The sequence below is a fragment of the Hesperophylax consimilis genome, chromosome 11 (assembly GCF_061612785.1).
Source record: "Hesperophylax consimilis isolate HC1 chromosome 11, BYU_Hcon_1.0, whole genome shotgun sequence".
NCBI classification, from domain to species: domain Eukaryota; kingdom Metazoa; phylum Arthropoda; class Insecta; order Trichoptera; family Limnephilidae; genus Hesperophylax; species Hesperophylax consimilis.
This window is the reverse complement of record NC_142846.1, coordinates 14,542,498-14,566,621: the sequence shown is the minus strand read 5'-3', so window position 1 is coordinate 14,566,621 and position 24,124 is coordinate 14,542,498. Positions and strand designations below refer to the sequence as shown.

General features: G+C 36.5%; 1 protein-coding gene across 1 annotated transcript in view; it reads right to left on the bottom strand.

The window, feature by feature from the left end:
- Mocs1 (Molybdenum cofactor synthesis 1) overlaps positions 1–24,124 on the bottom strand; it is a 44,928-nt gene that overhangs the window by 16,807 nt on the left and 3,997 nt on the right. Inside the window, exons 3-5 of the mRNA XM_089637333.1 lie at positions 6,913–7,080; positions 5,123–5,286; positions 4,924–5,008 (exon numbers count right to left, since the gene is read on the bottom strand). Coding sequence (XP_089493459.1) covers positions 4,924–5,008; positions 5,123–5,286; positions 6,913–7,080 — 417 coding nt within the window. The remainder of the gene's footprint in view (positions 1–4,923; positions 5,009–5,122; positions 5,287–6,912; positions 7,081–24,124) is intronic.

Genomic DNA, 24,124 nt, shown 5'->3' with positions numbered 1-24,124 from the left:
CAAATAGACATTTGAATTTCTTATTTAATGTTACACCGTTAAAACGACAGAATCATCATGAATTGCGAAATTTTATTGATCAAGCAAACATTCATTTGAGAGCTTTACATAATTTAAAGCTTCCAACAGAACATTGGGACACATTAATTATACATAATCTAACCTCAAAGTTAGATAATCACACACGTAGCCTGTGGGAATCCATGGAGTGCGATAAAGTTTATCCTACGTTCGAGCAGTTTAGCAATTTTATTTCACAAAGGTCGCAGATCCTGGAAACTATCCAAGGTGATAATGGTGGAATGCAACAGAAAGCGGAACCAGTTGCAACAAAACCAAAGTTTTTTAATTTTAAGGAAAGGAATTCTACGAACAAGGTTACGTTAGCGTCAAGCAACGTTAATTGTATGCTGTGTAATGACAGCCATTTCATTTATTCTTGTAAAATATTTGTTAACAAAGCACCAGCGGCACGAAGAAAGTTCGTTTCAGAGAGCAATTTATGTTATAACTGCCTAAAACCGGGGCACCCTTCAAAGGTGTGCAGGTGGAAGGAAAAATGCAGTGTTTGTGATCGAAAACATCACACTCTGTTACATATCAATACTGATAATGTACAAGCGGGTACTTCAACTGGCAAGGGTCAGTCGGAGGCACCAGTGAATTTAGCGTGTCATAGCGACATGAACGGGCGAGAAATTTTACTATCTACCGTAATAGTAAAAATAGAAGACGCGTACGGTGGAACACACAAAATACGCGCACTTTTGGATTCAGGTTCAATGTCTAATTTTATTACAAAGGATACTTGTAAGAGATTAAATTTGCATTGTACAAAATTGAACATACCTGTTTCAGGTTTGCATAATAATTTAATTCATGTAAAGGAAACAGTTGACATTAAATTTAAATCATTATGTTCTCAATACGAGGATGAAATATCTTGTTTGGTATTAGATGAGATTTCTTGCAATCTTCCACAGACCGTGATTAACCCAAAAATGTTGAACATTCCAGACGGTGTCCGGTTAGCTGATCCGCAGTTTTACCAGCCAGCTTCTATTGATATGCTGATCGGAGCAGAGGTTTTCTGGCAGGTGCTTCGTACGGATCAGATACAGTTAGGAAAGGGTAAACCTACATTGCATCGAACGGAGCTAGGCTGGATAATATCAGGAGCTGTACAGAGTCGTCATAATACGAGGCCAGTTAAAGTTTGTCATATTTCATTAAATTCTTTGCAGAACCAAATAGAAAGGTTTTGGAAGGTTGAAGAAACCGAAAATAGTAAGCATCACTCTCTGGAAGATAGTGAATGTGAAAGGATTTTCGAAGGCACGCATAAACGCGATGCAAACGGTAGATTTGTAGTCAACTTACCGTTTAAATCTAACCTATCTCAATTAGGAGATTCATTTAGTATTGCTAAAGGTAGATTAGCGTCAATGGGAAGGAAATTCTTAAGACAACCTAGTTTAAAGGAACAATACTCGGAATTTATTGATGAGTATCTTGCGTTAGGTCACATGACTGAATGTGAACCTCCAAAACGTGATGAAATTACTTATTATTTACCACATCACGCTGTATTTAAAGAAGCAAGCACAACTACTAAAATTCGTGTTGTTTTTGACGGGTCGGCTAAACCCGCTCGAGGGATTTCTTTGAATCGCGCTCTAATGATTGGGCCCACCATTCAAAATGATATATTTTGTCACTTGGTATTTTTCAGAAAACATCAATATGCAGTCACCGCAGATATTGCAAAGATGTACCGCCAAATTCATATCAACCCGGAACACAGAAATTACCAACGTATATTATGGAAAAGGGATGCGGAGGATTGTTTGAAACATTATACGCTAAACACGGTGACATATGGTTTGGCTCCTTCGCCTTATTTAGCAATACGTTGTCTGCACCAGCTAGGTAATGACGTTTCATTTACTCATCCATTAGCTAGTAAATCCCTTAAGGAAAATTTTTATGTAGATGATTTTCTTTCTGGTAGTGATTCCATTGATACTTTTCACTTGCTTAAATCCCAAATCATTAATGCGCTTGCTACAGCAGGCATGGAGATTAGAAAATGGAGGTCTAATGCACCCTCAATTAATGATTCTAAAGATAATTTGGAATTATTGCCAAATGAATCCAATGAAGCTAAGATTCTAGGATTAATATGGGACACCAAACTTGATGAGTTTACTTATCAGGTAGAAAACATAGACTCAAAGTTAGAAGTAACAAAACGTCAAGTTTTATCATTAATTTCAAAAGTTTTTGACCCTTTAGGACTGGTAGGCCCAGTAATCATTGTCGGTAAGATAATTATGCAAAGATTGTGGAAGACAGAAACGGCGAGGATAGTTTTGGTTACTAGTAGTCCTGTCGATTGGGAAATATTTAATAATTATTCTTCATTAAGACGACTGAGGCGCGTAGTTGCTTATATGTTACGTTTCATACATAACTGTTCTAAATGAAAACCGATGCGGGTCGACGAGCTTTCTGTAATCGAACTGGAACATGCCATGCATGTAATGATTTTGAACGCTCAGCGATTCGCATTTCGTGATGAAATAGCTTCTTTGAGTAATGGAAGATTTGTATCTAGGCAGAGCAAGGTAAAGGCACTAAATCCTTTTATGAAGGATGGGTTATTGTGTGTTGGAGGTCGACTATCACAATCTGATATTACCTCGGTCTCTCAAAAACATCCAATTTTGTTACCACAAAATCATAAGTTGACTGACTTAATAATAACCCATCTGCATTATGAGAATTTGCATTTAGGATGTAATGCTCTGCTCGCATTACTGCGTTTACGGTTTTGGCCAATATTTGGTAAAAACGCAGTAAAGCGAGCACTGCATAAATGTATTGTATGTTTCCGAGTCCGTCCGCGCGAGTGTCGCCAGCTCATGGGTGACCTTCCTGCTGACCGATTCCGAATCCAAAGACCATTTTATGTAACCGGCATAGATTATGCAGGTCCAATTTTAATTAAGTCTGGTTTAACCAGAAATGCTAAGAGTGTAAAATCTTACATATGTTTATTTATTTGTTTTTCAACAAAGGCAATTCACCTAGAATTAGTGACTAATTTAACTTCAATGGCATTTATGAATGCATTGAAAAGATTTATAGCTAGGAGGGGTAAACCCTCACAACTATTTAGTGATAATGGAACTAACTTTACAGGTAGTTATAGGGAACTTAGTGAACTATTTGATTTTTTGAAGGCATCTGATAAGGAAATCCATAATTTTTTAGCCCAGCAGAATATTAGCTGGAGTTTCTTGCCTCCCCGCTCACCGCATCACGGTGGACTTTGGGAAAGTGCAGTTAAAATGACCAAGTTACATTTAAAAAAAGCCATGCGGTCAACTGTTTTGACATACGAAGGCATGAATACCATACTAATACAGATTGAGGCTTGTTTAAATTCCCGTCCTCTGACTCCATTAACATCAGATCCAAATGATTTAAACGCACTCACTCCTTCACACTTCCTTATTGGCGACAACCTGTTAGCATTGCCTGAGCTTGATATCCATCATCTGCCTACAAACAGGCTTAATATTTACTAAAAGATGTCTACCGTTGTTCAATCTTTTTGGCACAGATGGAACCGGGAATACCTAGCAGAATTGCAGAACCGAGTCAAATGGCAAGAAGGACGTCAACGCAGTTTACAGCCTGGTGACATGGTCATAATCAAAGACAACCAACTACCTCTGCAGTACTGGAGGATGGCGCGAGTGACGGAGATCCACCCTGGTCAAGACGGACGCGTCCGCGTCGTCTCCTTGAGGACGGCCAGAGGTGTCACCAAAAGAGCCGTGACACAGCTCTGTCTACTTCCCATGGAGGATCCTTCCTCCAAACTGGATTAAGAACCAATTACAACACTAAAAGTGATGTTATGTGTGAATCAAAATGCCGTCAGGCTCAACAGTGCCAAGTGATAAGCTATTTTCTCATAAGTGGGTGCAGCGCACCAGAAGTTTCTACGTTATTAGACTTTTATTTTTTAATGTCAAGTCTGACATAGGGTTATATACGTTGTTATAAGTTTATTGTTATTATTTTTGATATCCATGTATTGAATATTGTTTATTTTTGTATGTGAACTTGTTGGGTAAATTCTGAGTACCAATGTTGCAATCTCTTCCTACATTATTTTATGAAAAACGACTATTCATTAATACTCGTTTTGGGGCGGGAATATGTTAAGATTTCAGGTACTGAAATATTAATATTGGTGCTTGTCACCCTAATGGTGTGGCAACATTTATTTTGTGTTAGCGATTGCCGGGGCAATTTCGTATTGCCACGGATTTAATCTTTCTTCTCTTGTTACCATCCGTCTTGGGCGGGTCGTTTTGGCAAAACGGCAGAGCTGCCAGGTTTTCACTTACATGTGGTTTATAAAACCGCGGAGAGAGATAGCAATATTGGGCTCACCTTACATGAGCTGCCCTACGGGTCTTTTTTATTGTTAAATAAAGACCAATATTCGAGAGCTGGAGTTATTATTGAAGAGTTACTCCAGTCATACTTCCTTGGAATCTGGTGACTCACCACGCCGGATTGCTCTGTCAGGAGAGTGAAGTTGAGATCCTGAACAATTTGTGAGTTTGGAGGAGTGAGATAGGGATGCAAGAATGAGAAAGCGAGTGTGTTTTAATAACCGGCCATTGCTATTCTGAGATTACGAGTGACAGGTCAGGTGTGTGTCGTTCATTAAGTTAATACATTGTATAAAGTGTTCAGTGATAATTAATTGGAAATCAAAAATCTGAAGTGGACTTTTCAATTACTACCCCCTGATATATCAAGGACATAACAGATAAATACATATAAGTATTTCTGACATATGAAAGTGTTTGAATTTGCCAAATAAAATAAATCAAATACCTCTCATGACCACACAATTTACTTTGACAGGACTGTACCCCAGCTGCAGGGCCAAGTCTATTCCTGCCATAGCCCTTTCAAATCCCTGGAAAAGAATTAATAATTATTCACTTGGCTGGGCGTGCAATGGACGGGGACTGCTGAAGTAACACAGGCACTTCATCGAAGCGAAGGATTATATTATCAGCTTAAAACTCACCCGACTTCTGGCCATCTTCTCATACTTGTCAGGCTGGAGGGTGTCCAGAGATATGTTGATGATGTCCAGTCCCGCTTTCTGCAGAGCCACCAGCTGCCGGGTGAGGGTCAGCCCGTTTGTGGTCATTGCCACTGTCTCCAGGCCTGGCAGACATTTTAGAGATTCTACAAAATAAAAGAATAATGCATCTAAAATGAATAATTATACATCATAATTCCTTTGCAAGTTTGTAAATCTGTCCATATGTTCAAGCGTGAACTTTCAAAATTGGAACCTTGAATTCCAAAACAAATTTTAAAAAAAACCTTTTCAAATCCAGCCAAGCGATTAAGTGGGTACCTACCAAGGGGGTTAAATTGATATAGTAACTGCCTATAATATATTTTAAATGGCAAATTTTTGCAGGCCATTTTTAAACATGGAACTTAAGTCGGGTCTCCTGCGGTATAATGCATTCAAAACATCCGACGAATACAAAAACATTGGGTCGGGGACACAATTCTTTTTGTTTTCCATCAGCCACTGAAAATAAAAACATTGTGGCCCTACTGAATGGATTTGTTTTTGTTGGATGTTTTGAAAACATTATGCCGCAAGAGATATACCTTAATATATACCTGTGTGTGGAGAAAAACATTTTTTTCAAAATTCGTATCATTACAACCTGATATGATTTTTTAATTATTATTTAATGAGCAGGCAGCATTCTGCTGATGCCCTCATATCCAAGTTCACAGTAAATTTAACAGTAAATGAGTTGTTTTAAATTTAAAATAAGTTAATCCTTTGTCTCTCCATATAAGAATCTAATGAAGCTTTAAATTGGTTGGTATTAGAGCATCGATGACATACTGTGGAAGTTTGTTCCATGCATCCAAAACTCTGTTTGCAAGGAAGTTTTTATGGGAAACAACTAATAAATTATATTTATTTATTTACTTTTCGGAATAAATTTATTGAGTAAAACCTCAAATTGTAATATTTAAATATTGAAGACAATATTAGTGATTTCTAAACGAAAATCTGAAACAGAAAAATCAGAAAAGGAAACGGTCACATCTGGGACTCGAACCCAGGACCCTTGTCTTTCCGGGACAGTGCTCTACCAACTGAGCTAATGGGACCCTATTCCCCTCGGTCACTTTTTAACTGTATCATACTTTGAATAAGAACTACTAACATTGTCTTCATTTTTTCACCGCACATTTTTATTGGCAACTATCTTTATGTATGATCGCAAGAGGTCTGATTTTTCTGTTTCAGATTTTCGTTTAGAAATCACTAATATTTTCTTCAATATTTAAATATTACAATTTGAGGTTTTACTCAATAAATTTATTCCGAAAAATAAATATTCATTCTAGACTTGCAGAAAAGTCAACAGATGTCGCACATTAAAAATAAAAAAAAATAAGATAGGTTTATCTAAACAGACGCTGTCTGGATTGCATTTGGTTCGGGTTGAATCTTGCGATCATACATAAAGATAGTTGCCAATAAAAATGTGCGGTGAAAAAATGAAGACAATGTTAGTAGTTCTTATTCAAAGTATGATACAGTTAAAAAGTGACCGAGGGGAATAGGGTCCCATTAGCTCAGTTGGTAGAGCACTGTCCCGGAAAGACAAGGGTCCTGGGTTCGAGTCCCAGATGTGACCGTTTCCTTTTCTGATTTTTCTGTTTCAGATTTTCGTTTAGAAATCACTAATATTGTCTTCAATATTTAAATATTACAATTTGAGGTTTTACTCAATAAATTTATTCCGAAAAGTATATAATATATTTATTTACTTATTATTTGTACAATGTCTTTCCTGACAGTTGGTTCCCCGCCAGTCAGCCTGATCTTGGTGACCCCCTGCTTCACAAACACCTCGGCCAGCTGCAATACCTCCTCAGTGGACAGCAACTTGTCTCTCGGGGTGAGCTTCACACCTTCCGCTGGCATGCAGTAGGTACCTGGAAATACACTTATTTTTCAGTAAAGGAGAATGGGACCTGGCTACACCCCTCAATTCTACTGAGTCAATAGTAATGTAAATACAGTCGAACTTGGTTATAACGATCACGGCAATAGAGAGTTCATGGCTATAATGAGCAATTACAAAACGATATTTTAGTTCAGGATTATCTTCAAATAATTGTTGACTGACCGAGCAAATAATTTTGTCAACACAATTTCTGAATACACGAATGGATCGTTTATTATTGAAGTAAGTAGTAACAAACAAAGAGGCGGGAATTTCCTATCCCGTTAGGGACGGATACATATTTTTATAGCGCTACCTGTGTAAGATTATCAGCTATGTGAACCATTGCTATCCTTCGGGAACAATGTAAAATTATCATAAAATCTGCGAAAGTCGCGCGAAATTTGAGCTTCGCAAATTTGTTTCATTTACACATCTTCTTTTGTTTTAAAAACCCATAAATATGTTTATGAAGGTATCTAGTTACAAGTGTCTCCATCCCTGCACGGGATAAATTTATGATAGTAATACAAAACTTTTTCAGCAGAGCTTTGCCTATTTTTCAAAAAGCCTATGACCTACAAAGGGTTTCTTTAAATTTTCGTTGAGGGGGAGGGGTTCGATAGCTAAATTGAAGAGTTAAGGTTTCTGTTGAATTTTGTTATGCAAATCGGTTCTTCAAATATGGTTCCATTTAGGAAGTGCAGCGTAAATTAACCAAAACTCTATAAAAAAATAACTCTATAAAAATAAAAAGGGTTTTCAAGAATTACCCCAAACATTTAGATTTTTCTTTATAGCCAAGTGGGCCGTATGAAAATGAAATACGGGCCGCAAGAATGGAGCCGCGGGTTGTGTATCACTGGCTGTGATAAGTAAATTTTTACAGCCGAAAACCAAACAATCCGGCAAGCTAGTTATTTATGACAAGTGCGATTTTACAAGCGGTAGGTACAGTACGCACAAGCTAGAGATAAAAAGATAGACAATTTTAGTGATATTTTTCTTGGAAGCCTTAAACCAGATGATGATAGTTACAATGCGTTGATTGTTTTGAAGAGGAAATTGAGAAGCATGAAAGCGATACCTTTAAAAAAAATCATTGATAATAAATTTGAATAATATAAGTGTATTTTTCTAATAGGTAATAACTACTCGCATTTTGAAAATATACTGCGCAGTTCCGAATATATTGATAGTAGAGGTAAAAGTCTAAAATGAAGGTAATTAGGCCTACTAACTGGTAATAACCAAATAATTGGAAATCGAATTGTGAAACAAAGGTGGGAAAATTTATATAATTATAATAAAATCATTGTATACCATTCCTGTTAATCCCCACCCCTTCCCCCAGTGTTATGTATATAAACCATAGTTTAAGGAATAATTGTACTAGTCTGAAGAAGGCTATAATAAGCTGAAACCGTTCACGCTCAAAAAATAAAAAAGTTTTAAATTTGTTTCAATATGTCATGCAGTGTATGTAATATAGTGTTTTCAATGCATTTAATATATGTAAAGAATTTACCTAAGCCCGAATATCATACGTAAAACCCCCCAAAAAATTAATTTAATTAATTCACTTTTAAAGTTATATGAAAATTTAAATATCGATAAACGAGACACGATTGGCAGGCTAGATTGTGACATCACACCGCCCTGACGTCAAGTTGCATCTATAGTGTTTTTTTTCCCGTTTCTGTTTGATTTTTATAAACGTTTAATTACGCATTCTAAATCCATTTATTTTTATAAAACATATATCTAAATACATACCACCATGTCAGACAGTGGTTTTCTACAAGAACACCACGATAATTTACCTAAAATCGACGCGATCATGATGGTATCGATATGGTATCATGATCGCAATGTTTCATGATTTATCTTGGGTTTTCAAACAATACTTTTGTTAAAGTAATGTGTTTTATATCTAATGCGAAATAAATCCTTACAGTGGTTACTTTCCTACTAAAATTTGACAGTTGTAAAATCCAACCGCTAATATTTTTGAAACTGACTTTCAGTAAAGTATAATATTTTGGCATGTGAAAATAGTACAAAGATATCCTGTGCCTTATAATGATGAATGTAAATATAATGTGTAGATCCTGCAGAGAGAGTTGCGGAGACAGTGAAATTGGTTACGTCCAAGTGAAACGTATTGGTGCCATTTACACTGTGAAGGCCCGGGTAACTCCGGAGCACAGAGTCCGTATGCATAAGGCATATTCAGTAATTTTGATATGCAACGAAGCAGAAGAAGTAATCGATTCCTGCAAATGTAAAGATTGTCCGGCATCACAAGGTTAGTGAAAGAGAAGAGACTTCTATCGTTGTTTGTTCATGAATTTGTGTCCCATTTTTTCAACATTACATTATTAGTCCAGTCAGTGGGGGATAAAAAAGGGCTCCACCTTGCAAAAGGTTAGGTAGTAGCGATTTTCACATATGTTGTTAAGATTGGGACTCTAAAGAAAAAAAAAAGTTTTCGACCTTGGGGGGGTCGAGCTCGACCCGCCATCTTGGATTGAAGGTGCCAAAATTTGGTTTTTTCAAAATAATTATGAAGTTGTTGATTTTACAACCAAATTGTTGAAAGCAAACTTAAAGACAACTAAATTACATACATTTTTTGTAAAATGTTTTTTTTTGTAAGTCTAATAGGTAACGAGTTACAGCGGTTGAAAGAAGAAAATGTTGACAAAAAATTGTAAAACTCCAGTTTTCTTGATAAATTTTGTACGAACATATTACACAATATCATTTTAACGTATTTCTACGTTACAATATACTTATTTAGCATCATTCGTGTGCTCGATGACGTTGATTTGTTATAGTGGGATCCTAGTCTACAGCTGACTTGGCAACACTGATTGAGTCCTGGTTACAGGACGTTGCCTGGATGCTCATGTCTGCAGATGTTCTTTTCGATGAAACAATGCCAGTTCAAGTTTCACAAGAACGATTTTTAGCCAATGAAAATAACAAAGTCCGTCTGATTTCGATGCTTACAAAGCAATTTATACAGGTGATTTTACAGTTAAGCAGGCTGAAGAAGATGCTGATGAGTTGATTGTCAATACTGCGATTTCCTTGTGTTCATCATATGACGCTGTTTTCATTATTGGCGAAGACGTTGATCTCCTAGTTCTGCTGACAGCATTAGCACTACCCAAAAGTAGTATATATCTTCGCAAAACCGGGAGAGGCAAAACTTTTGAATGACTGTATTCCGCGAATAGTGTGAAATACAAAGAGGCGGCTGAGAATATTTTGTTTCTTCATGCCTTTAGCGGCTGCGATACAACATCGTCCTTCTTCAACCAAGGAAAAACAAAATTTTGTTCGCTTGTGCAAAACGACACAAGACTCAATGCCATGATAGGAATCTTCAAACAACATGATGCAACACCAGAAGACATAGCAGTTGAAGGAACACGCTTTCTTGTTGCTTTGTACGGGGGTGACATGGATAGGGAAACCTTGGAAGAAATCCGCTACAAATGTTTCGCAAAGTCGACAACAAAAAGCAAATTCAATCTTGCCTCTTTGCCACCAACGAACGACGCTGCACGGTACCATGCATTTAGAACGTACCATCAAATCCAAAAATGGTATGGAATCCAAAAAAATCCAGAAAACTGGGGCTGGAAACGTGACACCAAAGGGCTTGTTCCAGTAAGAATGACAAAGAAACCAGCACCCGAGACTTTATTAAAATTTATTTCATGCAATTGTAAAAAAGGATGCGGCGTTGCATGTAGCTGCAGGAAAGCTGGATTGAAGTGTTCTATTGTATGTGGGTGCTGTAATGGTCAAACATGCCGAAATTCGCCAGAGGTTCACATCGATGTCGAGGACGAAGAAGAAGAGATTTTCTCAATGGAAGGCCAGAATCTCAGTATCACAGGCAATGAGTTAGATGATGACATTGATGACGAAGACTGTTATTAAGTAACATAATTTATAGTAACATAATTCATAGTAATGTAACATAATTTCGAAATCTACCATCGCTGGTATATCTGTGGAGTAGACCTACTGGGGATACCACAATAAAAAAATGCGCCATGTTCTCTTCCTCATGGTGGTGTGGAAATGAGTTAATAAAATTATTATAATTATGTAATGAATAACCCGAAAAAATTACAAAGCAGGGAATTTCATCATTTTTTAGAAAAATATTCACATTTCCGCCACTGTAACTCGTTTCCTATTAGACTAGACAAAAAAAAACTTTCTACAAAAACGTAGGTAATTTAGTTGTCTTTAAGTTTGCCTTCAACAATTTGGTTGTAAAAACGACCACTTCATAATTATTTTGAAAAAAACAAATTTTGGCACCTTCAATCCAAGATGGCAGATCGAGCTCGACCCTCCCAAGGTCGAAAACTTTTTTTTTTCTTTAGAGTCCCAATCTTAACAACATATATCAAAATCGCTACTACCTAACCTTTTGCAAGGTAAAACTCCCCACTGACTGGACTATATTGGCTTTAATACTAATTATTCTTATTGTTTTAGGCGTTTGCAAACATGTGGTAACTTTATTATCATGGTTGCACCGAAGAAGCGAAGACCCTCCAAAAACATCCACTCAATGTTACTGGAAGCGGTCTAAGATGGCTGCTATTGAATATATATAAAATTAATATATTAAAGGTAATACTCAAAAAACATAAACTAACCGACACAGACCAAATATTTAAAAGCTGTGACGTACTTGATATACGCCAATTATATGTTAAAACACTACTAAACTACATTTTCGACCAAAAAAACAAACCCCAACAAACACAAAATATCACTAATAGACCGGTCAGACAAGCGTACAAAGAAAACATAAAAACTCCGACGGTAAACACTACCTTTGGACAAAGACACCATAAATACCACGCTATTAAAGCATTCAACAGTCTTCCACTTGAAACAAAAATTGAGGAAAATAAAAAAAAATTCAAACACAAAATAAAAAAATGGATTAAAGAACAAAAAAACAATATTACCAAAATACTATAACATAAAAGAATAAAACATATACACGCAACACAAAAAAAATATATAAAACACGCAACACGCACAAACACATATATCATTATAAATGCCGATTTACATTCTCTTTTGATATTTTTCTTTTAGTGTTATAATTATATTTTAATTTTTAATCTTTATTTTTTATTTTAAATTTATCTTTATTTTAATGTTGTTTTTCTTTTATTTTTTTTTAAATGTATAAATTCTTAAATTATAAAATGGGGGCCTCAGCACGGGTAAACAACCCAGTGAGGCCAACATTACTAAATTGAAATATGAAATATTGTAAAAAAAATGTATCAACAATAAAAAAAATAAAAAAATTGAAACCACAATGAAGTTTATAAAGGTTTAGGGAAAGCTGCTACTACTGATTTGTCACAAGGCGATGGATCTTTTTTAAAATCAGTTTTAGACAGCAGCAACGAGCTCGGTTCGAGACATTCAGCTGGTGAAATATTTTATCGACCCAACGGTGATAGAAAATCTTTCCTTACATAATATGGTTTGTAATTTTCTTTAAACATTGCCAACAGAATACGAGCACAGTTGCCTGTGAAAGGGCAGCTCAGATGATTTTTGGGCAATGACACTGTCCATTATGACATAAATAAAAACTAATTTTATAAACACCCTAATATAATAGAACTTCCTCCTTCTTCTGGCGCTTGTAAAATTAGATTGTTAATGTTAATTTTAGTTATAAGTTTCTACATATTTAAATATATATTTTATTAAGATAGTAGTTATAGGCCTTAGTCGTAAGTCTCTAGATATAAGTCTCAGACGCAAGTCAGTAGTTCTAGTTTTAACTATTTAAGAAATATATTTGTACAGCGCCCTTGAGGTGATTTCTCACGAAAACGGCGCTATATAAATTATTCAAATATTATTATTATTATTATTATTATAATAAAATAAACGAAAACGGCGCTATATAAATTATTATTATTATTATTATTATTATTATTAAGGTATGCTAGAATTACCGCATCTAAAGCTGGGTCCAGACATGTTCTTTTGTCCGTACCGTACCTCCGTTTCGTACCAGCGTCGCGATCCAAAAACTCTGGACGCATCATCTTTTGTCCGTACCGTACCTCCGTTTCGTATCCGCGTCGCGATCAAGAGCCCGTATCTCCGTAACGTCGCTGCGATCATCGCGTGTTCATTTCCTCCCACCATGTCGTCGACTGCGGAAGTGTTTGAGAATTTGACGATTGCTTGCGCGTCCTTCATTGTTATTCACAATAATATAACAAAAAAAAACAAAAAAGGCGACGTTGGTGGGAGTTAGAATTGTTCAAAAACAGAGAAAGATGTCGCACGCCGCGAACACGTCCAGACTGGCGCAGACCCGTACCGTATCGCCTTTGAACGGGTCGAAAAACCGACTCGCGATGGATCGGAGCGTACCTCTATCCGTATCGAGACGCCGTACCACCGTACCGTACCGAACGGGCGTCCAAACTAGCGTTTTTGATCGCGACGCTGATACGAAACGGAGGTACGGTACGGAGAAAAGAACATGTCTGGACCCAGCTTAAAGCCCATAAAGCTGCTCATTGTCAAACCATGGATGGCTTCCTCGTTGAGAGCATTCTAGGTGCTAAGCTAGTAGACACTAAGTTTCTCAGACGTGGCAGAATTCTAGAGGTTGAAGTATTGAAATAAGTAGAGCAAATACTTCAAATAAAGTTTGAGAAGTGTGGCCTTATTCTTTCCAATCAGCATCCTTTTTTTGGAGCGTCTCCAGATGCAATAGGAGACAATTGCGTAGTAGAAGTCAAATGTCCAATTAGTGATATGGCTTTAAGAAGATATTTCACGGTCGCCATGGACAAACCCAGTGATAGGTACATATCTCAGATGCAATTGCAAATGCATTTAGAAAAAAAATGCAAAGGTATGTATTGTGTAGCAAAACCTGACATTGAAATTTCAAAAGAGGTTATTGTGTGTTGCATGGAATATGATCAAAATTACTATTTAGCTCTAATGGACAAGTGCTTAACATTCTGGTCCCAAGCTATTTATAAGAAACTAAAATACTTGTCCAAGTATGGAGTGAATACGAATCTCACTCAGGCAATTGCGTCTCTGCATGAGGGAAGCGTTGCATGTGTTAGGGTGAACGGTGGTTTTATGGGGTGGTTTCATATCACAAAAGGCATTAAACAAGGCTGCGTAATTTCACTGTGGTTATTCAATCTATACATGGATAATTGTGTGCAAGAATTGAAAGAGGTGGGATTGGGTGCGAATTTGAGTAATCTGAAAGTATGTTGCCTGTTGTATGCTGATGATGCGGTGCTGATTGCTACGGTATGGAAGATCTACAGTCTCTCGTGTCTAGGATGAATGAAGTATGTATGAAGAATGAGTTAATGGTGAATGTAAGTAAGTCTAAAGTCATGGTGTTTGAAAGAGAGAGTACGAAAGCAGTGTACAATATAGTTGTGAATGAGGAATACTTGAAGCAAGTGGATGAGTTTGTGTATTTAGGAAGTATGTTTATGAGAGATGGGAAGGCTGACAGAGATATTGAAAGAAGAGTTAATGCAGGCAGCTCCATCAATGGAGGACTGAACATAGTTGGCGATAACAAAAAAATGTCCAAAGAAGGGAAGTTAGAAGTCCACAATGGAGTGCTGGTACCTACCCTGATGTATAATAAAGTGAGGCATGGAACTGGCAATGAAAGTAGACTGAATGCTATAGAAATGAGATCCCTGAGGCGTTTTTGTGGTAAAACCATGTATGATTGTGTGAGAAATGTGGAGATCCGCAAAGAGTGCAAGGCTGATGTAAGCGTAATGTGTAAAATTAAGAAAGGAACGCTTAGACGGTTTGGGCATGTAGAGCGAATGAGCGAAGAAAGGAGCGTAAGGAGAATATATGACGCAAATGCGAATGGTAGCAAAAGTCGGGGACGCCCGAGGAAGACATGGCACGATCAAGTGAATCAGATACTCGAGTTGGGCCATGTCAAGAGTCAGAATAATAGAAGAGTATGTATGAGAAGATGTATGAATGTAAATGAGGCAAGAAGTGTGTGCCAAGACTGAGTTGTTTGGCAGTCCGTCCTCTCTGCCTACCCCTGTGGAGAAACAGCGTTATGGTTAGTTAGCTAAAATTTACATAATTACTGGTGGTAAAAATTAATCTCTTTTTTAACCCATTTTGTATTTCCTGTAATGTGTTTCTGTAGTATAAAAATAAAAAATTTAAAAACATATATTTTCCACCAGTCTTTCCTTCAAGTCCTATGTAAATAATGTTACTCCATTCATTGATTTTTTCCTCAGTTAATATCGTAAGACTTATCGGGGTCACTTTCATTACCCACGGTAAGGAATACATTGCAGTATACATCATCAGTGCAGATATACTGCCTTCACATGGGAGGGTCTCACACAAGAACAATAATAGCATTTGGTTTAAATGTTACGTTTTAATGAGTAACGCTTGTGTGTTAATGAGACCACAAACTATAATAATAATGTGATCAATCGTGGGATCAGTATGTGATTGTGATCAGTACTCGCATGCATTCTGAGCATTCTGAATTCTCTTATTCTATTTATGACACGCTCTATGTGAATGTGCAATGTGGCAATTCTTTTGGACTGCTTCACTTCTTCACGGCTAGAATGAACGTTTGCAAAAACACTTAGATGGCGAATCAGTTCACAGTCCACCTGCAGCAAAATATGGGAAAATTTTTTAAAACCCCTTATCTTATAAGCAATAATTAGTCGCCGAAAATATCCATACAAATTGAAAATATCTCCCGAGTAAAAATAAATGCCGCCGACGGGAATTTAACCCGTGCCTTCTGATGTCCAGTCAGGTGCTCTGGACCACTGAGCTACGTTGGCTTATTTCCAACACGCAAAATATTTCAATATGTACTAGTACTTCAATTAACAATTACTCAATCCATTATTTTGTTACAGTTTTTAGTTAACACACTTTTACAAAGAGTTATAATTTACTTACAGCAATAACAAACATGTGCACTCTGAGTGAACGAGTTTGTTTTTAATGAAATATATATTTAGGGTTGTCACACAAAACCTGCTATCATAATAATAATAAAATCCTCTCCTTTAATTTTAATTAATTTATGTTAATTATTTCACAAATAATTTATAATTTAATTCATATAATACTTATTGCAGGAACATTATTATTTCCACCTAGTTGTAGTAGATACTCTTAATATCACCCTGGTTTCTCTAAATGGCTGTAGTTGTGTTTAGTGACCAGATCTGCTTAGCCAGGTACTTGTCACCACTACCTTCAGTCGCACAACATAGCCGGGAGTGGGGTTGCCATAGTGCGCAGCCTCTTAATTACATATATGGGAATAATTTAATTAAAATAACGTAGCAGGTACATTACTGCACATAGTTCTAGGTGGTAAACGGCACTCTAAAAACAAAGTTAACGCACTGTTAGAAAATTTATTATATTATCCAATCTATAACGGTAAATATCACCAAGTAGGCTGTTTTTATTTAGTGTGGCTGAGCAGGCAAACTGAGGTACGCATTCCAATTCGAATCGATGGGCGTTGTTCAATTTTGCAGGCTACCGACATCTGTAGTCTAGAAATTTGAAGTTACTACGTTTAACCAAAATGGTGTGAGTCCTTGCTTAGAAAATAGTGTCAATTTGGTCGGTATAGCAGGTTTCATTTTTACTGCTAGACATCACGATGACAAGTGTTTTATTTACATGTAGTGGGTTTTGAAGTCTTTAAAAAGGCTCGCATTATGTGTTTTTTCGTTCTTTTCTCAACAATAACTCGATAATAAACAAGCTCATAAGTCAGAGCGATCGTAGCAGTGTTATTCGCACAGTTCTTTATAAATATTGTACCTGTTTCAATAGTTTGAAATAAATGTAAAGTGGTGTCAAGAAAACCAGTTTTTATTCAAAAAGGATCATCCCCAATTTTTAACATTTGATCCTTCAACCGGATTACGATCAGGAGATTGTATGTAAAAAAAAAACAAAGAACCAGCAGCCAAAAGGATACAAAATTGATTGAAACTGGAAATCATTAAGGAAAGTGGACCACATCGCAAATCTGAGATAAGTATTCAGTGCTTTCCTTCCTATCATCCATTTTATGTTTATTCAGGTCTCATGTAATTTAAACGAGATTAATCTTAAATAGAGTCAATATTATAAATAAAATCACTACCCACTTGAAAATAAGAATATAATATTATTGAATAGTGTTCTCAAATAGTATTGTCAAGATTGTCGTGGTATTCTTTCAAACGGGTGTTTGCTAAAATAAAATAATTGTCAACCGATATTAACAAAATATAATTAAAAATGGAAAATATGAAGTCATTAATAAACAAACGCGGCGTAATCAAAGGAAAACTAACCCGATTCGCGGATTCCTTAAATGCATTGTCGGTAAATGAAATTAAATTAAGATATGAGCGGGTGAAATCATTGTTAGATGAATTCGAAGCAGTTCAACAGAAAATTGAAATGTTACCGGATTCAGACGAAATTGAAAATTATAGTCAACGAGAAGCTTTCGAAAACCAATATTTCTCAGTTTTGGCAACGGCCAAAGGCGCGATCGAATCCGTCGATCAAAGTAAGGTGGAAATTAAACTACCCAACCTCCAATTACGGGAATTTCATGGCGATCAGAAAAATTGGGTTAATTTCGTCGAAACCTTCAAGACTTTAGTCCATAGCAATAGTAATTTAAGCAACGTACAAAAATTCTTTTATTTGCAATCAACTTTAAAGGGAAACGCATTAAAGATAATTGCTAATCTAGAAATTTCTGAATTAAATTACATTTCCGCTTGGGAATTATTAAATGAACGTTATGCAAATTTAAGAACTACCGTTCATAAACACATCCAAGCTCTATTTTCATTAAAAGACATGAAACAAGAAGAGCCTGTAGCATTGAGGTATCTAATTGATGAAACAAACGTTAGTTTAAAGGCATTACAAAATATCGGGGTCAAGGTAGATCAATGGGATCCATTGGTTATTTATATAATATCAAATAAATTAGACACAGCTACCCGAAAAAATTGGGAACAATATATATTACAAGACGAATTACCGACGTTAAAGGAATTCTTAAAATGTTTATCTGCTAGAGCCCAAGTATTGGAACTGATGAACGCTTCTGAGAAAAAATTTTCTAGCTTACATAAAACACAACTAGGCAACAATAATTGCAAAAAAGATTCATCAGTATTTTTAGCGGTAAAGGCTAACAGCTGCATTTATTGTAACGAGAAAGGTCACCATATTTATTATTGTAAAAAATTTCTGAAATTAAAATTACATGAGAGGATTGATGCTACGAAATCAATCCAAGCTTGTTTTAAATGTTTAAAGGTGGGTCACCAGGCACAGAGTTGCAAGGCAACCTTTTCTTGCAGGCGTTGTGGCAAAGATAATCACAACACCTTACTACACAATGAGGTACCTCTGCGGGAGGCCTCCAATATGGATGCTGATAACGAGGTTTCAGTATCGAATTTTTCTGCATCGGATAAAGCAAAAAAAATAATATTATTGTCAACTGCCAACATAGGAGTTGTGGGTAGTAACAATAAAATTTTTAAAGCCCGCATTCTGATTGATTCAGGGGCCCAGTCAAATTTTATGAGAGCAGAATTTGCTAATAAATTAAATTTACCATGTGAATTGATAAACAAACCCGTTTCTGGGATCCATAATAACATCACTCACATAAAAAAGAGAATTTCAGTGGAGATGAATTCGCTTCATACTGATTATAAAAGTGAAATATCATGTCTGATTTTACAGGAGATTACAACAAATTTACCACAAGTGACAATGGCGAAAAAAGACTTCAAGTTACCACGAGGATTGGAGCTAGCTGACCCGAACTTCAATATAGCTGCACCCATCGACATCCTGTTGGGCGCGGAGAGCTTTTGGGAAATCCTAACCAACGATAGATTGAAACTCGAATCGGGACCAACACTTCAACGTACGCAACTGGGATGGATCATATCAGGACCAATCCACATGTACCCAAAGCAAAGGCCTGTATCAGATTGTTGTAATTTATCTATAAATAAAATAAGTCACCAAATAGAAAAATTTTGGAAATTGGAGGAGATTAATCCCACTAAGATTCTAAATCATGAAGAAAAGGCTTGTGAAGCCAGTTTTGCTAGTACTCATACTAGACAAGACGACGGTAGATACGTAGTAAGTTTACCGCGTCGAGCATGCATTGATCAGCTGGGAAGTTCATTGCTCACTGCTGAAAAAAGATTTAAAAATATAGAAAGAAAATTTGTGTCAAATCCCGAATTGAAGACACAATATATACAATTCATGCGTGAATATGAGGAATTAGGTCATATGGAGGTGTGTGACCAGTCAAAGGGGGATCGTGAATCCTATTTTTTACCTCATCACGCTGTAATAAAAGAATCAAGCACTACTACTAAAGTGAGGGTCGTTTTTGACGGCTCCGCCAAAACTTCAAATGGAATTTCTCTCAATGACGCCTTGATGACAGGACCTGTTATACAAAAGGACTTATACACCCAACTATTGCATTTCAGGAAACATCAAGTAGTACTGACGGCTGACATCGAGAAGATGTACCGCCAGATTAATGTGTGTGAAGCGGACCGTGACCTGCAGAAGATAGTGTGACGCGAGTCGCCGCAGGAGGTGCTCAAGCATTACCGTCTGAAGACAGTCACATATGGTCTGGGGCCTTCCTCTTTCTTAGCCACTAGAAGTCTACGGCAAATTGGTATGGATAACAATATAAATTTTCCTAGAGCTAGTCAGGTCATAGAAAATGACTTCTATATGGATGACTTGTTAACCGGAGGAGATGACATGGAATCCTGTAGAGAGTTAAAAGAGCAATTAATCAACATCTTTTTGTCTGCGGGGATGACCTTGAGGAAATGGAGGTCCAATGTCTTGGAGTTGTCAGCCGAGTCGGGCCAAGCTAAGATTGCCGAATCAGGCAATTCTGAAAAAATTATTACTGACAATCCAAAGACTGAGAAAATATTAGGATTAATATGGAATAATGAATCTGATTATTTTTCTTATGTAATAATGAAACCATCAAGTCGAACCGAGAGTAAAAGACAGATATTATCTTGCATCGCATCAACCTTCGATCCATTAGGTCTTCTAGGACCGATTATAGTTGTAGCCAAATTGATAATGCAGAAGTTATGGCAGTCTAAAGCAGCGTGGGATGATCCATTGCCTAATGAAATATTAGCACCCTGGAGGTCCTACCTTCAAGAATTAATTCAACTAAATGTGTTGAAAATACCAAGAAAAATTATTTGCAGGCAATCTACATATCTACAACTACACGGTTTTTGCGACTCATCTGAGAAAGCTTACGGAGCCTGCGTTTACATGGTGTCGGTGGACCATGTCGGTAAGCGGCATTCACATTTAATAACGTCCAAATCAAGAGTGGCGCCATTGAAGTGTATTTCCCTGCCCAAGTTGGAGCTTTGTAGTGCTGTGCTACTGGCTAAATTAATTAAAAACGTAAAACAAGCGTTAAATATAGTGGAGATCGACACACATTATTGGTGTGACTCCATGATAACGTTGTGCTGGCTGAAAGGTCAACCTACGAGATGGGCTACTTTCGTTGCAAACCGAGTAGCCGAAATACAAGAACTTAGTGATCCAGATCTATGGAGACATGTATCATCAGCCGACAATGCAGCAGATATACTTTCAAGAGGAACCACTACAGATAAATTGATAAATTCTGCAATATGGTGGAATGGACCAAGTTGGTTGACCGAGGGAGTCAACGCTTGGCCTATATCAAATATTTCGTGTTCAAACCCTCCTGAACTCAAAGGCAAAAATATTCTATTATCCACAGATATTCAAGAATGGGAGATATTTGAAAAATTCTCATCATTTATTAAATTGAAAAGAGTTACTGCGTATGTATTGCGATTTGTCAATAACTGCAGAAGTGTTAAGGGTAAAATTTCAGACAATTTAAGTGTGGCTGAATTGGAATCAGGCTTGAAATGTCTATTAAGATCAGCTCAAATACACGCCTTTCAAAAGGAATTGAAAGAATTAAAAAACCATGGCATCGTCAACAAGAAAAGTAATTTAAAATCTCTTAATCCCTTCTTACATGATGGTCTAATATATGTAGGCGGTAGGTTGAATTTGGCTACACATTTATCTTACCAACAAAAACACCCAGTTATCTTGCCGGCTAAACATAAGCTAACTGAATTGATAATACGTCACTACCATTATGTAAACCTACACGCAGGACCTCAAGCTTTGTTAGCTGAAATACGATTAAAATTTTGGCCCATCTTTGGTAAAAATACTATTAAAAAGATATTACATAAATGTGTTGTATGTTTTAGATGTCGTCCCCGAACCGGTCATCAAATCATGGGAAATTTGCCACCCGAAAGAATTACGCCGAGTCGTCCTTTCGCTATCACCGGAATAGATTACGCCGGACCAATTCTAATTAAAAGTGGGACGCTGAGGAAGGCTTCCCTCGCAAAATCGTATTTATGTATCTTTATTTGCTTCTCAACCAAGGCTGTTCACTTGGAATTAGTTTCGGATTTATCTAGCAATGCTTTTTTGAACAGTTTAAAAAGGTTTATATCCCGTAGGGGACAACCTGAAAAGATCTTTTCCGACAATGCTAGTAATTTTAAAGGAGCTAGCAGCAGACTCAAAGAGCTGTACACCAGCTTGAGGGAAAACAACGACAATATTCAAAATTATTTAGTGAACAGAGGTATTGAGTGGAAGTTCATAACCCCTCGAGCCCCTAATCAGGGAGTTTTGTGGGAAGCAGCAGTAAAATCAGCAAAATTCCATTTATATAGAATCACTAACAATTCTTCATTAACATTTGAACTCTTATATACCTTAATTTGTCAGATTGAGGCCTGTTTGAACTCCCGTCCATTAACTTCCTTATCCGACGACATCCATGATTACCAACCTCTTACCCCAAACCATTTCCTTATAGGCACTGAATCCTGTATCATTCCTGAGAGAGACGTCCGGGCGATACCGGACAACAGACTAACTCAATATCAGAGGATCAGTTCGCTAATTCAATCTTTTTGGTCTAGATGGAAGCAAGATTACCTGATGGAACTACAAAAGAGAACTAAATGGCAGACCAGCACTCAACGGGCACTGCAAAAAGACGATCTGGTGATTTTAAAGGAAGATCATTTACCTCCACCTTTATGGAAAATGGCCCGAATTCTGCATACACACCCTGGAGCGGATGGAGTAGTACGAGTTGTTACACTAAAAACACCTCAAGGAGTCTTTGTGAGGCCCATCACAAAGATATGTCTGATGCCCCTGGATTCAGACACTAAACCTGTAATTGACGTCCCGGACCTTACCAAGGATTGATTATGTACATTACACTATGATGCTTATCTTCTCGACTCCACCTTGGATGGATCAAGCAGAAGACCTGAGAAGAAAGAAAAAAAAAAGGAACAATAATTGTGTTGTGTTCAGTGTAAACTATATTATTTGTGTTATTGAACTATTTAAATATGTAAAAATTAGTATGCAGACGTGTGTAATTTAGTCATTTTTGAATTTTTTTTTGGTTATTTAATAGGATTAATAATTTTCTAGTTATTTTTAGTTAATTAATAGAGTAATTCAACAGCATTTATACAGTTAAATTTATAAGTTTACCAGTAGGGCATAAAAAAAAGGGGGTTTTATTTTGTTAATTTCTGCTATTTTGAATTATTTTGTTAGTATTTTTGTGGTATATTTAGATTAAGAATTTTTAGTTTATTCTGTTTGGTTTATAGTTTATTTTTAAATAGATTATCATTCAAAAATTTAGTGCAATTTTTGAATCCCGCCCCCTGGCAATATGTTCAATTTTGCAGGCTACCGACATCTGTAGTCTAGAAATTTGAAGTTACTACGTTTAACCAAAATGGTGTGAGTCCTTGCTTAGAAAATAGTGTCAATTTGGTCGGTATAGCAGGTTTCATTTTTACTGCTAGACATCACGATGACAAGTGTTTTATTTACATGTAGTGGGTTTTGAAGTCTTTAAAAAGGCTCGCATTATGTGTTTTTTCGTTCTTTTCTCAACAATAACTCGATAATAAACAAGCTCATAAGTCAGAGCGATCGTAGCAGTGTTATTCGCACAGTTCTTTATAAATATTGTACCTGTTTCAATAGTTTGAAATAAATGTAAAGTGGTGTCAAGAAAACCAGTTTTTATTCAAAAAGGATCATCCCCAATTTTTAACAGGCGTAAAACACCTAAATGCTTAGCCATAATTTCATATAATAGATTGTTATTTTTTAGGCTTTTGAAAAAAGTTCTATATCTACTTATACAATAATACTTGTGCAATAATTTTACCGTGAATGAATATATAAGTATTGAAATTAAGAAAAATAAAATATATAATACCACGGAGGAATACACAACATTATGAAAGCAAAAGAAAAAATTATTTGTGTGCTTTATTAAGGTGCACAAGGCACATCCCTGATTATCAAGGAATATCTTAGTATTTTTCTATTGCTATGCAACCCAATCAGACCATTCAGACCCTGCGCAGAAAAGTTCCACAATACTGCGCCACAAACGGTTAACTTACTTTAGCAAACTTTACTTTTCTGCACAAGGTCTGGTTATTTCAATGTTCGCTCGACGGCGGTCAAAGTACGAATGATGTCGTAGTTTAGTCAAGACATGCTGGAACTCTCCTGGTGCCAAAATGATTGTCATGTGGTTTGCCTCCAACTCGTCAAAATGATACTCAGATGTTGTGTTATGACTTGTCTACTGTTTCTTATATGTATGACTCTCACGAAACTTGAATATTAAAACTGTTAAAATTATGTGAAACCACCGTTCTAAGTAGGTAATATTTACGATTTTATCATTGTTCAGAAACATTAAT